At 44.7% G+C, this 16,778-nt stretch overlaps 1 protein-coding gene across 1 annotated transcript in view; it reads right to left on the bottom strand.

The window, feature by feature from the left end:
- The window catches only part of LOC116218163 (aryl hydrocarbon receptor-like), a 40,228-nt gene extending 24,496 nt beyond the window's left edge, over positions 1–15,732 (bottom strand). The window contains exons 1-2 of the mRNA XM_031558614.2: positions 15,360–15,732; positions 4,901–5,088 (exon numbers count right to left, since the gene is read on the bottom strand). Of these exons, the coding sequence (XP_031414474.1) occupies positions 4,901–5,088; positions 15,360–15,418 (247 nt within the window). The 5' untranslated portion in view covers positions 15,419–15,732. The remainder of the gene's footprint in view (positions 1–4,900; positions 5,089–15,359) is intronic.
- Positions 15,733–16,778: the final 1,046 nt, after the last annotated feature.

The raw sequence follows: 16,778 nt of genomic DNA, 5'->3' as shown, positions 1-16,778 counted from the left end.
AAACAGGATACTTTTGATTTGATGTTCAAATGACTGTTTACTGTTGTGTGAGCACAGCTTGGTACGCGTTTAGCTTCTGAAGGTGGGGCCACGAGCTGTTGCGAGATGTTAGTGGAAGACTAAAAAAAAAACACTCAAATGTGTGGTCACCGTGACACTTGCGGCTCCGTTTATGAGCGTCGCCCCGGACAACGTGTTCTTAACACCCTTGTCTGGCCACTCGCAAGCCCCGGTTGCTAGGAGAGCCCATGTGCAAACATATGCAAAAGGGGGCCATGTTAGATTTGCCTCCTGCTATCAGGCCCTTCTGCGAGGGAGCGAGGGAGCGAGTGAGGGAGAGAGCGAGCGACAAGTGGAGTTCACAGCTGTGGAGCAGGCGGGCGGGCGGGCGGGCCATAAATAGCCAGGGCCTTGTTCTCTCCCGGACAGAGACTGAGAGGGAGGGCAGAGAGAGGGAGACAGGACGACAGAGAGAGTGTGTGTGTGAGAGAGAGAGAGAGAGAGAGAGAGAGAAAGGAAGCGTGTATGAGAAAGGGATAGAGAGAGGGAGGGCAGAGAGAGAGAGACAGGACGACAGAGAGTGTGTGTGTGTGTGAGAGAGAGAGAGAGAGAGAGAGAGAATGGAAGTGTGTATGAGAGAGGGATAGAGAGAGGGGGGAGCAAGAGAGAGGGAGAGAGGGTGTGTGTGAGAGAGAAAGGAAGTGTGTATGAGAGAGAGGGATAGAGAGAGGGAGGGCAGAGAGAGAGAGACAGGACGACAGAGAGTGTTTGTGTGTGTGTGTGAGAAAGAGAGAGAGAGAAAGGAAGCGTGTATGAGAGAGGGATAGAGAGAGGGGGGAGCAAGAGAGAGGGAGAGAGGGTGTGTGTGAGAGAGAAAGGAAGTGTGTATGAGAGAGAGAGGGATAGAGAGAGGGGGGGGCAAGAGAGAGGGAGGGAGAAAGAAAGTGTTTGAGAGAGAGGGAGAGAGAGAGGGAGAAAGGGCCAGGGAGAGAGAGTGTGTGTGAGAGAGAGAGAGAGAGAAAATAAAGTGTGTATGAGAGAGAGGGATAGAGAGAGCGAGAGAGGGAGCAAGAGAGAAGTGCTTGATAGAGAGAGAGAGAGAGAGAGAGAGAGAGAGAGAGAGAGTGTGTGTTTGGAGTCTGCGATCCTGTCAGCAGCTCCCAGAGAGCCTGACTGGGCCTGGCCAGGCACAGTGTGTGTGTGTGTGTGTGTGTGTGTGTGTGTGTGTGTGTGTGTGTGTGTGTGTGTGTGTGCTGAGGTCTCCAGATCGCTGCGTCTAATTGCTTCTATTTCGAGAGAACAATCTGAGGAAGCATGGCTGGGGGCAGGCAGGTTGGCACGGTCAACACCACATCATCTCGGCCTCATCTAAGAGACGACACCAGAGGAAGACGAAAGATGTGTGTGTGCGAGTGTGTGTGTGTGTGTGTGTGTTTGGATGGGATCAGTGCGAGGGACGGGGTGGAGTGAGGGGGAGAAGAGTGTGTGTGTGTGTGTGTGTGTGTGTGTGTGTGTGTGTGTTTGGATGGGATCAGTGCGAGGGACGGGGTGGAGTGAGGGGGAGAAGAGTGTGTGTGTGTGTGTGTGTGTGTGTGTGTGTGTGTGTGTGTGTGTTTGGATGGGATCAGTGCGAGGGACGGGGTGGAGTGAGGGGGAGAAGAGTGTGTGTGTGTGTGTGTGTTCACTGCTCAGGAGGCCCGCCGCTCCGTGATAGCACTCAGGACAATGCACGCGAGGTTCCTGAGAGGAAGAAGGAAACGTCCGGTCTGAGGCTCGGCGGGCTCGAGTCAGGGCCTTTCGATATGACACCGAAAAACACCCCCGCGGCCCCTCTCTCCACCGCCGTCTCCTTCCTCCCATCAACACACCCCACTTCACAGTCTCAGAGTGCCTTTAACACACACACACACACACACACACACACACACACACACACACCAGGCTATGTACTTCCTGGCAGACGGACAGTTTGAGGTGGTGTGTGTTGAGGGTGGGGGAGAACTCTGGATGTCTGCCATTCCAGGTTGAGGAAGCTTCTGAAATCAGGGAGTTGTTGTACAAGCGTGTGGTGTTCCTCAGGTGTTCCGTGCAGGGCCTTTATCGCTGGCTTTAAACAGGCAGATAGTGCCTAGATGACTTCTTGGTTGAAGAGGGTCACTGAAGGACACAGAACGTGCATCGCATAGTTTGCACTGGAGTACACAGTAACATGCTTTCTCGGAATTGAATTCCACGCATGCATCACATAGTTGTCCAAAACCCTTGACATGCTGTCGAAAAAACAAGTTGCATAGTGCGTAGCGCCCGTCTATTCTATCAAACGGTGCTTAAGATAGATAGTGAGGTCACATGGTTCGAGCAGAGTCCCGCTTTGACCATATTTAGAGTTTTGTGTGTTTTCATGAACACAAGCAGAGGAAAAAAAAACACACCCATGTTTTGGATGGTTTCTTATCATCGGAAGATTCTCGTAAACAACTCGTAAACAAGTAACACAACAACTTTATGGGTAACTTTGTGCTTTGCCAAACCACTGCATGTCAACAGGGATATTATCAGCTTACAGGCGCCCTAAAGTGAACTTTTAAACGCGAAGGTCGTGTCATGTTTCAGATATTCACATACCTTTTTGGATCTTATCTCATACGACCCAGCCAAACAAAACAAAACAATCAACGCACCTGTTGACTCTTTCAAATTGGAACAATTATGATTTTTTTTATTTTTTTTTATGAGAGGCTAAAACAGCTCCTTTTAAAACAGGACACAGATGTTGATCAACTTCCTGTGTTCTGGAGTGCTGACACTATGACGGTGACGATAAGAGGCTAGGATGTTACGCTACCGACTACTTCCACAACCATCTATGAGAGGCCATCACAGGCATCGACTTCCAAACATCTATGAGCGGCGACCACAGGCATCTACTTTAGGGCTGAACGATTTGGGGAAATAATCTAATTGCGATTTTTCCCCCAAATATTGCGATTGCGATTAAATATGCGATTTTTTTGTTTTATCCTAATTTTTTTCCCAACAAATCGTAATGAATGATTTCAATATGACCAACACAATATTAGATACATTTAGTGTAAAATATTATTTCCCACAATTAGATTTTTTATTTAACTGCTCATTACAGAATCAAGAACAACAAATCGGTGGCTTTGCCACTGTGCATTTAAGTAATTTAAACAAAGTCATTGTAAGAATAAACACAAGGCATGCACTTTTTAAACAATGTGCAAAATTTACCATCTTAAAAAAAAAAAAAAAAAAAATTATTATTTAAAAAAAATTTTTTTTTTTAGATCACGTTTTTAATCGCGAACGTTGCGGTTAGAAAATCGCGTTCTATCATATCGCGATTAAATCGCAAATGCAATTAATCGTTCAGCCCTAATCTACTTCCAAACATCTATGAGCGAAGCGGAAAGGATGTGGGTCCTTATTCCCTAGCCCACTTTAAACAGAGAAGAGAAGAGAAGAGGGGAAGGACATTAGTAATGAAAACTACTGCAGTCAATAGGGGAGAAAAAGCAACATTTTGCATTTCGGAGAAGAGCCCAGCACTTACACACACACACATTACAAGACAGCCTGAGAAGACCAGGAGTGGTGTGAGCGACTTTTGCGAAATGACAATTTGCAGAGCGGGCGACCTGTCAGACGGAGCAGTCTTGAGGAGGAAAAATTCCATGTGGGATTTGGGAGAGACCGGACTAGACCATGAGGCCTCATCTGAGTATGTGTGTGTGTGTATGTGTGTGTGTATGTGTGTGTGTGTGTGTGTGTGTGTGTGTGTGTGTGTTTGTGTGTGTGTGTGTGTGTGTGTGTGTGTGTGTGTGTGTGTCTGAGTCGTATCAGGCCATGTAAACAGACAAGGCCAACGGACTAATCCACCAGTATGTCATCCAAGAATCAACTTGGGGTCTGGTCAATGCATTAGGTCTCTGGATGATGAGGGATCTTTTTCCAATGTGTCGTAATGAAGAGTGCTTAAGTATCCGTTATCATGTCTGCATTCTGGGAATGTCATGAGGTCTCGTGCGGTCAGGCCTTGCATTCTGATGTGGAAACCATTCACATAGTTTAAGCCCTCCCTCTCTCTCTGCCTCTCTTTCTCTGTCTTTCTGCCCCCCCCCCCCCCCCCCCCCCTCCCCCCATCTCCTTTTACCAGGGGATGCTAAGTACCACGATTCTTCACTGGACAAGAGAAAATGTAATGTGCAATGTATATGTAATATCTGAAGACATACAGAAACAGAGAAGTTCTCACATGAAAACAGGCAGAGAAAGAGACAGATCCAGAGACAAAGCTCGCATTGAAGAGTCGATAAGCCTTTTCAAAGAAACATTATCGTTACAGAATTACCAAACTTATCTTTCTGTCTCAATCACACACAAACAGCACCTCAATCCCATCTGCCTGCTACCTCTTGACTTGAGATAAACATCCGTTTGCCTTTTCGGACGCCTTTACAGATTAGCCCCTTCACCTCTTCATGCAAACGCAAAAAATAGCAACGACACAAAACCAAAGCAGAAGTGACACCATTTCATCTCACTGATAACACAAACCCCTCCAACTATGACAGGCAAAACCTCCAACACCACTCGCCTTTACACTGTGACCTCTTCACATGAACTGGCTATACATCTCACTCGCTAACACAACCACACACACACACACACACACACACACACACACACACACACACACACACACACACACACACACAATCACACACACACACACACGTGTGTCCCACAGCATGGACTCACTGTTGAAGAACCTTGTCACACCGCATCCTCACACAACTACACACATCAGCTGCAACAATGCACACACACACACACACACACACACACAGCTGGGTGACCCCCAGAGTGGACTCACCTTTGAAGTAGCTCTTGACCTTCAGGTACCCCACGCTGAGGCGCAGCACGGAGAGCTTGTCCAGCCGCGCCCTGACATCCTCGGAGAAGGGCAGCAGGCTGGTCAGCTTGTCCAGCTCGCCATTGAGACGATCCCTGTGGCGCTTGGAAGGGTTCGACTTGATGCCCTCGGGGGGAGCAGGCTTAGGGCTGTTGGGGGGGGGGGGTAAAAGAAAGATGGTTAAGGTTGGTGATGAGGCTGAGACCCGTTCTTCATATGTTGCTGAACAAATACCGGCTTCACCAGATACTAGCATTTATCAAATACACCGGAACAGACATTTTGGCAACTCAAGTTCTGGCTGATTTGGCTCTTCAAAAAAGTGCAAGTTTAATTAGCCTATTTAGCCTTGATTACCAAACTGAGAACGACAGATGATTAAGGTTGGGATTAAGGCTGGGTACTGTTCTTCAGCAGTCACTGAACAAATCAACCTTGGATGGAATTCATGTTGAGCAGTGCTGGATCAGTTAGTGACATCATATATTGCAACACACAACACATATAACAACACATTGGTGATATAGTTGGTCATATTGTGGCATATTGTGAAAGCTTTTCATACATTTTCACGAGGTGTCCTGGACCACAGCACTGCATAACACATAGCCTTGGCGGTTAGTGGGAACTGTCCTTCACATGACCATATACCATCAAAATGTATTTGAAGATCATACCAACTACCGTAATTTCCGGACTATTGAGCGCACCTGAATATAAGCCGCACCCACTGAATTTTTCAAAAATAATTATTTTTAACATAAATAAGCCGCACATGTCTATAAGCCGCAGGTGCCTACCGGTACATTGAAACAAATGAACTTTACACAGGCTAAAATGAATATCAAAAGTAATACAATAGTGATGCATATTATTAGTTTTGCCAGTTACGATAAGTGCACTGTTGCTTTAAGAGAGCACAGTTGCAAGAGTCAATCAGAAGCTAGAACGTTAGATTGAGGACAGAGAGATAGAAGAAAGACGCTAGTTTGAAACCAGTGAGCTAAAGAACTTGAAAATACTGGATTTGTATTGTAGTAAACTTTTATTTTATTTTCTAAAGTGTTTTGAGTTGTGTTCTGTCTACGCCGGTAGACTGTGTTTTTTTTTTACATTAGTTAAGTTATTGAGAAATACTGAGAAATCGCGTGGAGCTAAGCATCCATGCTAGCATCCTAGCTCCACAAATCCACCTTAAACACAAAGCCACCGTATACAGTCACAGGTATCATAATCCATAAATTAGCCGCGTCATTGTTTAAGCCGCGAGGTTCAAAGCATGGGAAAAAAGTAGCGGCTTATAGTCCGGAAATTACGGTAGTTGTCTGTAAAAACATATCTAAAAAAATTACAAAAGTGTTGCTTTAATCTCAGTCTCTGCCATCAAGAAACTTGATTTAATTCTTCTTTTGTAAGTTTGTTTCTGAATCTTTTACGTTTTAATATATATTTAGTTCTTCAAAGTGCTTCTTCATTTGATCATATTTGCCAAATCAGCCTGGTCCCCACAGGCCCTCCGCTCTCACACACACACACACACACACACACACACACACACACACACACGCTCTGCTCTCAGGCCTTGAAGAGAGACATCCTTGCCCACATGGAAGACAACCATGACCACAGTCTATCAGCACACAAAAAAAAGCTCTATGTAGTTGACACACTGCCGGAGGGGTAAAAACCCAAACGAAGACATACAGACACACACACACACACACACACACACACACACACACACACACACACATATATATATATGGGTACACATCAAGCTCAGTAGACAACACTTACATAGTGACCACCCCCACTGAACGCAGTTCTGCGAGTGATGAAACCACCATCATAAAACTGACAGAACCACGTCATAGCAGACACCATATCCTGTCATTACCTCCACTGACAAACGGCACTACAGTGTTATGCATCAAGTATGGGTAACTGTCATGACAGCACTCATTTTTCTATGCTGTAATAGCCTATGCAACATGCTAGTGAGATGTCATGGTGTCAAACATGATGTCGGGAGCTGTCTTTTTGACAGTTTTAACAATTGACAATGAATGGTCACATGACACTGTTGTTGTATCACTTAAAAGATCTATCACAAAACGTTCCTGATAGTATACGGCATCTGCCATAAAACCTTTACGATATGGTTATGGGGGGAGAGTTGAACTTTAGTGTTACCATTAGTGCAATATAAAAGTAATGTCTATGGAAGGAGACACATGTTTGTTTATGGAGGCTTTGGACGCTACTGCACGCTACAATGTTTTCTAGTACTGCAAAGCAGTGTTCCACATCAGAACTCTATGACCTACTGATGTTCCGTAAGAAATCTCTGGGGTAATAGAGCCAAGTCATGTGAAAACATTTGTGCTATGACCTCATTTCCTCCCCCCCTACATCCAGGGACACAGGGAAATCAAATTAAGAGTGTCTGGATGGATTAAGATGCGATATTTCTTATCTCCCAAGTGAGACAGACATGGCTTGAAAACAGTCCTGAATGATCTACTCATGTCCCTGAGCATCATAAACGCATGTGACAGGACATTACCCCAATCGGAATCTGAACAGTCCCTCCCTCTGTGTTCATTTCTAGGTGGGGTGTGTGTGTTTGTGTGTATATGTGTGTCTGTGAGAACTGTCTCTTATATGTTCATTTCTAGGTGGTGTGTGTGTGTGTGTGTGTGTGTGTGTGTGTGTGTGTGTGTGTGTGTGTTTGTGTGTGTGTGTGTGGGTGTGCGCGTGTGTGTGGGTGTGAGTGAGTGTGTGCGCATTTGTGTGTGCATATAGGCAAGGACATGGGTTTGGTCTGTTGGTTTAACATAACTGCTATAACTGGTATGCTAAACTAATATACTACCTAATGTTACAAAAATGATCTCAAATGATTACAAAAAAGCTGACTAGCAGTCTTCACTTTCTAGTAGGCTGCATATTCTATACAAACAGCACAGATACCCATGATTACAGTTAATATATGGGCTCGATAATCATATGTTATATACAGTATGCTAATGCACAAATGCAGAGCAGTTCTGTCTATTATTAAGTCAAACAGATACAATTTGGTTTAATCCACCTGAGATAGCAGACTGACCCTGGAGCGGATCAAGGCCTGACCTGGCACATCGTCAGTCAGTTTCCCTTTTCAAGACATTCCTGCTAGCTGGCAGCTCTGGCGTATGCTAAGGTTTCTTTCTCAAACCGAGAAAGCCAGCTACTCTTCCTTTTAAGGCGAGAGGCTTTTCCTGACATAACTGCAGTCTAGACGCTTACTTGTGATTAATTTGTAATTAGGTCCAGGCGCCAGGCCCTCTCGCTTATGGAGATGAGAGACAGGGCGAAGACCAGCCTCCAAAACAGTTATAGGGCGAGCTGCCTTAACGTTACCTTCGCATTGCCTTAGTGTTGCCTTAACGTTACCTTCACATTGCCTTAGTGTTGCCTTAACGTTACCTTCGCATTGCCTTAGTGCTGCCTTAACGTTACCTTCGCATTGCCTTAGTGTTGCCTTAACGTTACCTTCGCATTGCCTTAGTGTTGCCTTAACGTTACCTTCGCATTGCCTTAGTGTTGCCTTAACGTTACCTTCGCATTGCCTTAGTGTTGCCTTAACGTTACCTTCACATTGCCTTAGTGTTGCCTTAACGTTACCTTCGCATTGCCTTAGTGTTGCCTTAACGTTACCTTCTCATTGCCTTAGTGTTGCCTTAGTATGGGTTTAGTGTTTGTTTAGTGATGCACCTTAGTGTTGCCTTAATGTTGCATGTTACATTTCCTCACTTTTGACTAATGTTTCACATAGTGGCACCTGACACTCTTGGTTATAGAGATGAGAGCCATGGCAAAAGCTTGCCCCCATTTCTGCCTTGACCTTCCCTTAATGTTGCCTTAACATTGTGTTAGCGTTGCCTAAACACCACCTTAATGTTGCCTTAACATTGTGTTAGAGTTGCATAAACACCACCTTAGTGTTGCCTTAACATTGTGTTAGAGTTGCCTAAACACCACCTTAATGTTGCGTTAGCATTGCCTTAGTATTGATGTTTCCCAATTTGGTGATTCCCTGAGATTCTTTTGAGAGAGTATTTTCAACTTTCACGTAACGTCCTCTGTGTGCTTCGAGAGTATGAAGAAGATGAGATGCCATTTAATATGCATGGGCATCTTAACGAGTTTATCATCATGAACAGACACTGAGTTTCAAATTTCGTTTTTTTCAGCGACTCTTAAGTAGCTGAGACCTTCCGCTCGGACTTTTCTCTTCTTTTTTTTTTTCTTGGTGGAAATCACAGCCGTTTTAAAAGTAGGTCTGTAACCCAACACTTAGCGCATTCACTGCAGACCCGGCCCAATGGGAGCGCGGATGAAACCCAAGCCAGCCGAGCGGACCCAAATTATACTTTCCCAGAAATAAAAAAGCGAAACTGACCTCACTGAGAAAAGGGCCCCGGGGACAAAGGGCTGCTTTCAGCCCGTTTTTATCCCTCCTGGGGTGTATTTCATGCCTGCGGGGTGACAGTGGGGTTTCGTCATCGCGGGCGGCAGAAAGTGCCGGTCGCCGAGTCTTTTAAAAAACGTTCACTTGCGCTGAGTGGAAAACCACCGCTCTTTTCCAGTCCAGTGCTACAACTGAGACGTTTCCTTTCCATTCATCGAGCCGATAGTGGCTCTGCCATGGCCCTGTTACGGCCCAGATCCCAAAACCCAGTTCCAACAGTTGACTCCATTACGGCTCAGACCCGACCCAGCTATGTCCTAGATCACGAGTCCAGTTCCCACAGCTGACTCCATTACGGCTCAGACCCGACCCAGCTATGTCCTAGATCACGAGTCCAGTTCCAACAGCTGACTCCATTAACTAACAGCTAACTCCGTGGGTCAGACCTGACTCTATGTCCCCAAAGTCCAGTTCTACATCAGGGGTCAGGGCTTTGTCTAATTTACATTGTCTAATTGAACTGGCTCCCATGGCATTGGACCAATGACCTTTACATTTACATTTAGTCATTTAGCAGACGCTTTTATCCAAAGCGACTTACATATGTGCGACTTACAATGTATACACATTTTACACTGATGGCACACTGCACATCAGGAGCAATTAGGGGTTCAGTGTCTTGCTCAAGGACGCTTCGACAGGGAATCGAACTAGCAACCTTCTGATTACTAAACGACTTCTCTACCACTGTACCACTGTCGCCACCTTACACCTTGGTGTTGTTGGCACCTTGCCCTACCGGTGGAGCACCAGGAACACAAGCATACGAGAGAAAATCAGCACAAGCTTGAAGTACTTAAAGCACACAAGCACAATGTATGGCTGCAGCCTGGGCTGAAGTAACCTGAAGCTGAGGTTATGATCATGTTTTACAATCAACCCTGTACCACAAAAGCCAACAACCTGACAACAAATGCAGCTTCCAATGGCAACCCACTCCAAAACTGCCTTTACAAGTAGATAGACCTCTTGCAAGACTTTCTGAAAACTGTTTTTTTTTTAGGCAGGCGTTGAAGACATCTTAGCACAGGGGCTGGAAACAGCCCTCTTATGCTTTTTCAAACTTTCACTGACCCCCATCCCCCATTTCACACCATCTGCAACTGAACAACCACTCTCTTTTTACAGTGTGGGCTGGGCACACCACTTGTGGCTTGGTAATCGAGGACACACCTATAGAGTACGACCATAAACACTAGTTTTGTGAGAGATCAAAAAAAAAAAGTATTGCAATGAATGTGCATATTGCGAGCAATGATGCTATGAGCAAATCTATTCTAAACAAAAGAAAATATAGATAAAAAAAAAAAGAAGATTGGTGTTATTGGCAAATCTATTTGATCGATCTATACGACAAAAACGAAATAAAACTAACCAACGATCATGTAAGGGTACACCTCAGATTAGCAGAGGTTTAGGTCACTGCGCGGTTCAACACGGTTTAGTCCCTCAATAACCTCGTGAAATTAGGCCAATCGTCTTAGATCCCGCACCACGCTGGAGACACTAAACAGGACCTGGTAATGGGGAATAACTGTGTAATTATTGTTATTCGCATTCCAAACGAATTACACCAAGGCTTCACAACATTCCCATTAATCGTGATTTAGAGCAAAACCAATGGCTTGTTCAGCAGTCAGATTTCCCAGGAGATGGACCACCCAACACCACCCCGATGTTTTGCACAGGAGGATTATTTCATCAAATCCATGGCTGTCTGGAGAGGAGCTGTTGCCCATCTCTTCTCCGTGGAGAGGGGGGGAGTGAGGGGAACTGGCTTACATCTGACCTAAGGATTGTTTTCCTGTCGCAGGCTCCAACACGCCGAGGGATATCTCACCCCTCACTTGTAACATCACCTAAGCTCGCCAGCTCAGTGGCCTCTTCGACCTCTTTTTATGCTAAATATAGCATCATTACGATATGATTATGATACGATGACAAATTATTATAATTGTTACTATAATTACTGTATTCTTGTGTCGGCCTATGCACTCACCAAAAGCGTTCATTTGTTTTAAAATAGTCAGTGAAAAACAACTGTTCAAAGGCTCTAGTGTGTGTGTTAAATCTTCAAACACGGAGAGTTCATCAGGGTGTAGGGGAGTATATCCCGCCATTGTTTGAGTTATTTGAGTTATACTGGGAGTTCCAGCGCAGCTCAGACTCCTTTGTGATATTCATCTGCGGGGAGGTCTGTCTCCCTTGATAACCTCTTTTGGAACCCTCCAACATCTGTTTCTGATCAGCAAGGAAAAAAAACACACAATATTCAAAATAAAATATAAAAATATAAAAGTCAAATTAGCTCCATCTGTAGTCCCTCTTCCCACCATTTATCCTGAACCAATCACCAAATACATCACACACACACACACACTGTCATCTGTTTTAGCATCCACTGTCTCCACCAGAATGTGTGTTTTTGCTAAGGACAGACCATGTCTAACTCAACGTAAAGACCTCGGCAATGTTGGTAAACACTGGAAAACTTTTTTTCCTTCACAGTAAAAGAGAGTTGTGCAACGTTAGGACACTGCTAATTGTGGGTCGAGTTTTTTTTTTTTCGTTTTTGTTTTCACACTTTTTTCCCCCGTTAAAAGTGCATAAAAAGTTCCTCTTGCTCTTGGTTGGGGTATCAAAGTAATTTTAATCCACTGGTTTTGCTGCCAACAATAACCCTCTTACAAGCTCACGGTGGTAAGCAGTTTCATAATGAGCTTTTGTCAGTTTTGTAAGTGCAGTCATGTCACATCACTGCCAAGAGCTAGCGGTGCTGGGGCAGTTTAAATGGAGGGGGGGGGGGGGGGGGGGGGCAGGGGGGGAGGGAGAGAGGGGGTATCTGGGTCGAGGCAATGCTCTGCCTGTCACAAGGGAGCTTTTTCCAGTTCACCAGGTTCACTGCTGACTACTCTAGACACTCAGTACCCCCCTCGCCCGAACAAGAAGAAAAAAAAACAATTGAAATAATCGTAATAATATCATAAGTGATCATTAGCCCTCTCTCCCCCAGCAGCCTCTAACCCACAGAGCTCAGCCTCAGAGCGTGAGGATCTGTGTACGGAGACTGCAGCTACCGCGGCTAACTCTGCTAGCGCCGCACAGTCACCCATGGGAATGGGTTTCAGTATCGCTAGGCAACGATGGAAACTCCACATGATTAATTTTCCAACAGGTCGTGAGTGAGGACCATTATTTATATTTAATTAAGATGAACAAAGCTGAAGACACTACACAGAAATATTTATATCAGTTATAAATGTGTTATAATTTATGTCTGGACTGACTGACAATAAATTAGTGATTCCAAAAAGCCTTTCATGGTCAAGATAGGTGTTTGACTTCAGTTCATGTTTCAAACACTTTCCAACTCACACACACACACACACACACACACACACACACACGTAGCAACCCTTGTCATCCATTGGGACATGTTTTCGGCGGAGAGGACTTAACACCTTGCCCAGGGGAATGCTGTTCAAAACACCAGGGCTCTGAATGAGGCCGTACACAATGACATCATTGTAGGGAGAAGCTGTGCTGAGGTACACAGCATGTCACATCACCACTCCCGACTTCAAACCATCAATCTGCACTCGCAGAGTCCAGTGGCACACTGTTCCACTCTCAAACCCGCGCCATTGTTCCCAACATGATGGAGTGAGGGCGCCACAAAGGAGCTCAACCTTGTTTTTCACACAGGTAGATTTGTGTGAACGTGTACATGAGTGTGTGTGTGTATATGTGTGTGCATGTCTGTGTGTTTACATTTGGGGTGTGGGTGTACCTGAGAAGGTTGGTGGTGGGGGGGGGGGGGGGGTGAAAGGGGGTAGGTTTACGACATGGGAGAAGGAAGGGGGACAGAACATGCCACCCAATCCGCACCCCCACCCTCTCCCACCACCGCAACCACAACCGCCATCTTTTTTTGGAGCATAATTCTAAAGCATTCCAGGAGCGCTGTCTGGCTTGGAGTCCAGTTACACGCGTCCTCAATGCTCTCTTTGTGTGTTGAACGCAGACATTTTCGCCCAGGGAGTGATTGCACCCGCTGGAGCGAGTCGAGCCGGCTATCGCGAAGGTCTCGGCACATGAGGCGCTCGTCAAGTCTAAAATGAGGGCAGGCATTGTAAAGGTTGCCCTTATCGTCACAGGTGACAGCAACGCTGTTGCGAGCGCACGCGCGCGCACACACACACACACACACACACACACAGAGCGAGCTCTGATTGAGTTGTTAACAGGTACAGGCTGGGTGCTATAACTCATGTCCTGCCTTGGCTTGGGTGACCAGCATAGCAGAGATACTGACTACTGAAGCACGAATAAATAAAACGAAATGAAATGTGCACAGACCTTGCCTGTCTATCAACAAATGAAGGACAAATCAATCCACAACATAGTGGCCATCAGTGCCTTATAATTAGCTTATCACCTACACTTTGCGGAGAGGTTGGAAGTATGGAGTGGCACTAAGGACGACGGGTTAACCTAAATTGGCGTGCGGGAAAGGAAATAACGGTTACATGGAATTGCTCTTTACTGCAACAATGTCGAACAGACCGACACAGAGTCAAACTGCATTAACATACAGGCCAAGACTGAAACAAATAATGTTATGTAGAAAACAGTTCAAATTATCTTAACGTGTCATGCCTCCAAGTTTGTTGTTGTCTGTTTTTTATTTAACGTGAATGTTAAGTTAAATTAGGCTACTCGAACGTTGCTTTGCGTTAAAGTTAACAGTCAAAATGCTGCACAAATGGTTATAACAAACCGAGTAAAAGTCTAGCCAGTTCCTTGTCCGATAAAACTTCCTAAAGTTTTGGTAACTAAATGGACATTTCAAAGGTGTAGCTGTAGACTCCCGAGTCCGTTTATTCATCGAAAGTTTTCTGCGGACGGTGAATTAAAGAGCTACAGCAACAAAAAAGAGGGGCGCTGCATTGTGCCAACAACCACAGTTGCGTAACAGTTTGCGTGACTTAAAAATATGTTAATTTGAGGGGGAAAAAGAACGAAAGACAAAAAAATTGTGTTCTCATAATGAGAAAAAACCGTATATCAGATTACAATAACATACTTCGGGCCAGCTCCCCCCGCCTCGCCCCTCCCTCCCGTAAGCATCGCGTGAGAGCACCGCCAACTCTCAACTTGATTATGATTAATGCAGGAGTACTATTTCCATGCCAGACCAAAACTATACACCACGATAGAATCTTAAGGTAACCCCACCAACTTCGGACGAGCTAATGCTATAACTGCTAGATATCCCATAACTTTACAAACAATGCCGATGAACGAAGATACATATAGAAAACAACTTTTGTACATTTCACAACCAGCAGGCCCACTTTTCTACCCTATTTCCTTCGTCAAATCGGAGACGACAGTACTGCACAAGTCGGCTTCAGCTCCGGTATAAGGAGCGACAGCGTCAAGCACTTCACTCCGCAATACTTTGTTCTTTTTGAATGCGTATGCACTGTTATAGACATTTTACAAAGTATTTATAGACACAGTGTATTGCAAAGTATTACGTTATGCATGCTTGCTACAATGGCTGATTCGAAAGGTGAAGGAAACGTTCCACACAGCACATGGTCATTCATCTGTATTCTCGAGCATGAAAGAAAGCCTACTTATTTTTTTTATATCCATTCATTTTCACGTGTATACATGAAGACGCATTCATTTGGGCAACTTTAACATCCAATGGAGCTTTAATGGCTTATGCTATGATCCAGCACCAAACTAGTATCCTATATTAAGGCTTTACATTTGTACTACATGTTAGTTACTCTATAGACCACTGCAGACACATATGGTTGTAACTTTACAGTTGACGTAATGTGTCACTGCTGTAGTCTGTCTTAACTTGATTCCTGAAAATGCACTTACATTTTCTGTACAGGCTTCTTGCGCTTCTTGGCTGCATATATCCCCGCATTCCCCAACATGGTGATAGGTTATAGTTCTGTATCGGCACTTGTGTATATGTATCCTTTAAGTTCCATTCACTCCAGGGAAACACATGAAACCTGCGAGTTAAAACTCCTCAAACAGCGTAATTCTGTCAACGCGCAAATGCCGTATCCCCCAAAGGATCTGGTTCACTTCTTACAACAAAATCGAATACATCCAAGTGTGCTGAAATGATGACAAAGTTTCGTAAAGTTGTCGTATTCATCGGCGGATAGCAATGGCGTGATCAGAGCAAATTTTCCTCCTTCCTTTCTGTTTTTTTTCTAGCTGTCACTCTCTAGTGCCTCCAAACAAACTCTTCCTGAGAGCTAGCGCTACGAGTAAACCAATCCTGAGCTCCGTTACAGCGCCCAGCTCGTAGCAGGTAAGGTTGGCTCCTTGCGATTGGTGCAAAACGTTTTCAGGAAATCATATCATAAAAAGAATTTTAAGGTGGACCGACTTGCTGTTCTTTTTGCAGTCTGCACTGCTCGGGACTTGGGTTGGTGCAGCAACACCCTCGTTCGGTTACTTGCGTAAACTGTAAGCCATAATAAATTATTGTTTATAAAGACGTTTGTCTGCGTTAATCATGTAATCACAACTAAAACATACTGGCATGATCATATACAAAAATTCCTTTGACATTACGAGGATTACTGATTTCTGTAAAAGATCACATTTATAATCCTATGTGATATTGCCAGTTGATCATTTTAAAGCAGATTATAGACTGGGACACAGCTTTTAGGTTATTCTTTCTACTTATCTGGGAAGAGCTAGGGTATTGTGGCAAACGTCTCTTCCTGTATGCAAGTCTGTAACAATGGACTTCTGTTTACTTCAATCCAGCTTCCCTTACAGGACCTGAGATATCACACATCTACTGATTAAAAAGGAGGAAATAAAACAAACAAAACAATCTTTATTTGGAGCAATTTTGAGCACAAATGACCCCGATAGTTTGGGCCTATTGGTATGTTACTGTCATTTTTTTTGTATTGAGCTGCTTCCTTAAAGCTCAGGTGTTTTGCTCCTGCGGACGTGCTTGCCATGGTTTGAGCCGCCACCTACTTTTCAGGTCTGTCCTTCTCTCTCACCCAGGATGCCCTCTCCTGGCCCTTTGTTTATATAAGCAACACTTCTGAGCAACGTCTAAAAACTTACAACATAGCAAACAGTAAACAGCCACCATGAAGGCAACTGCAAACATGCAGTCAGTCTACTCAGGGTCAGCGAGAACAACAACAGAAAATAGTTTTAAGCTGAAATAAGAGGTGGCTTGAAGTGGGAAGTGAAAATGCGGAGCCCCTTTGTATCCCGACTAGTATGTCTGATGGGGTGGTTCCAGCTCGG

The sequence above is a fragment of the Clupea harengus genome, chromosome 21, assembly GCF_900700415.2.
Source record: "Clupea harengus chromosome 21, Ch_v2.0.2, whole genome shotgun sequence".
NCBI classification, from domain to species: Eukaryota; Metazoa; Chordata; class Actinopteri; order Clupeiformes; family Clupeidae; genus Clupea; species Clupea harengus.
This window is presented reverse-complemented; position numbering and strand designations above follow the sequence as displayed.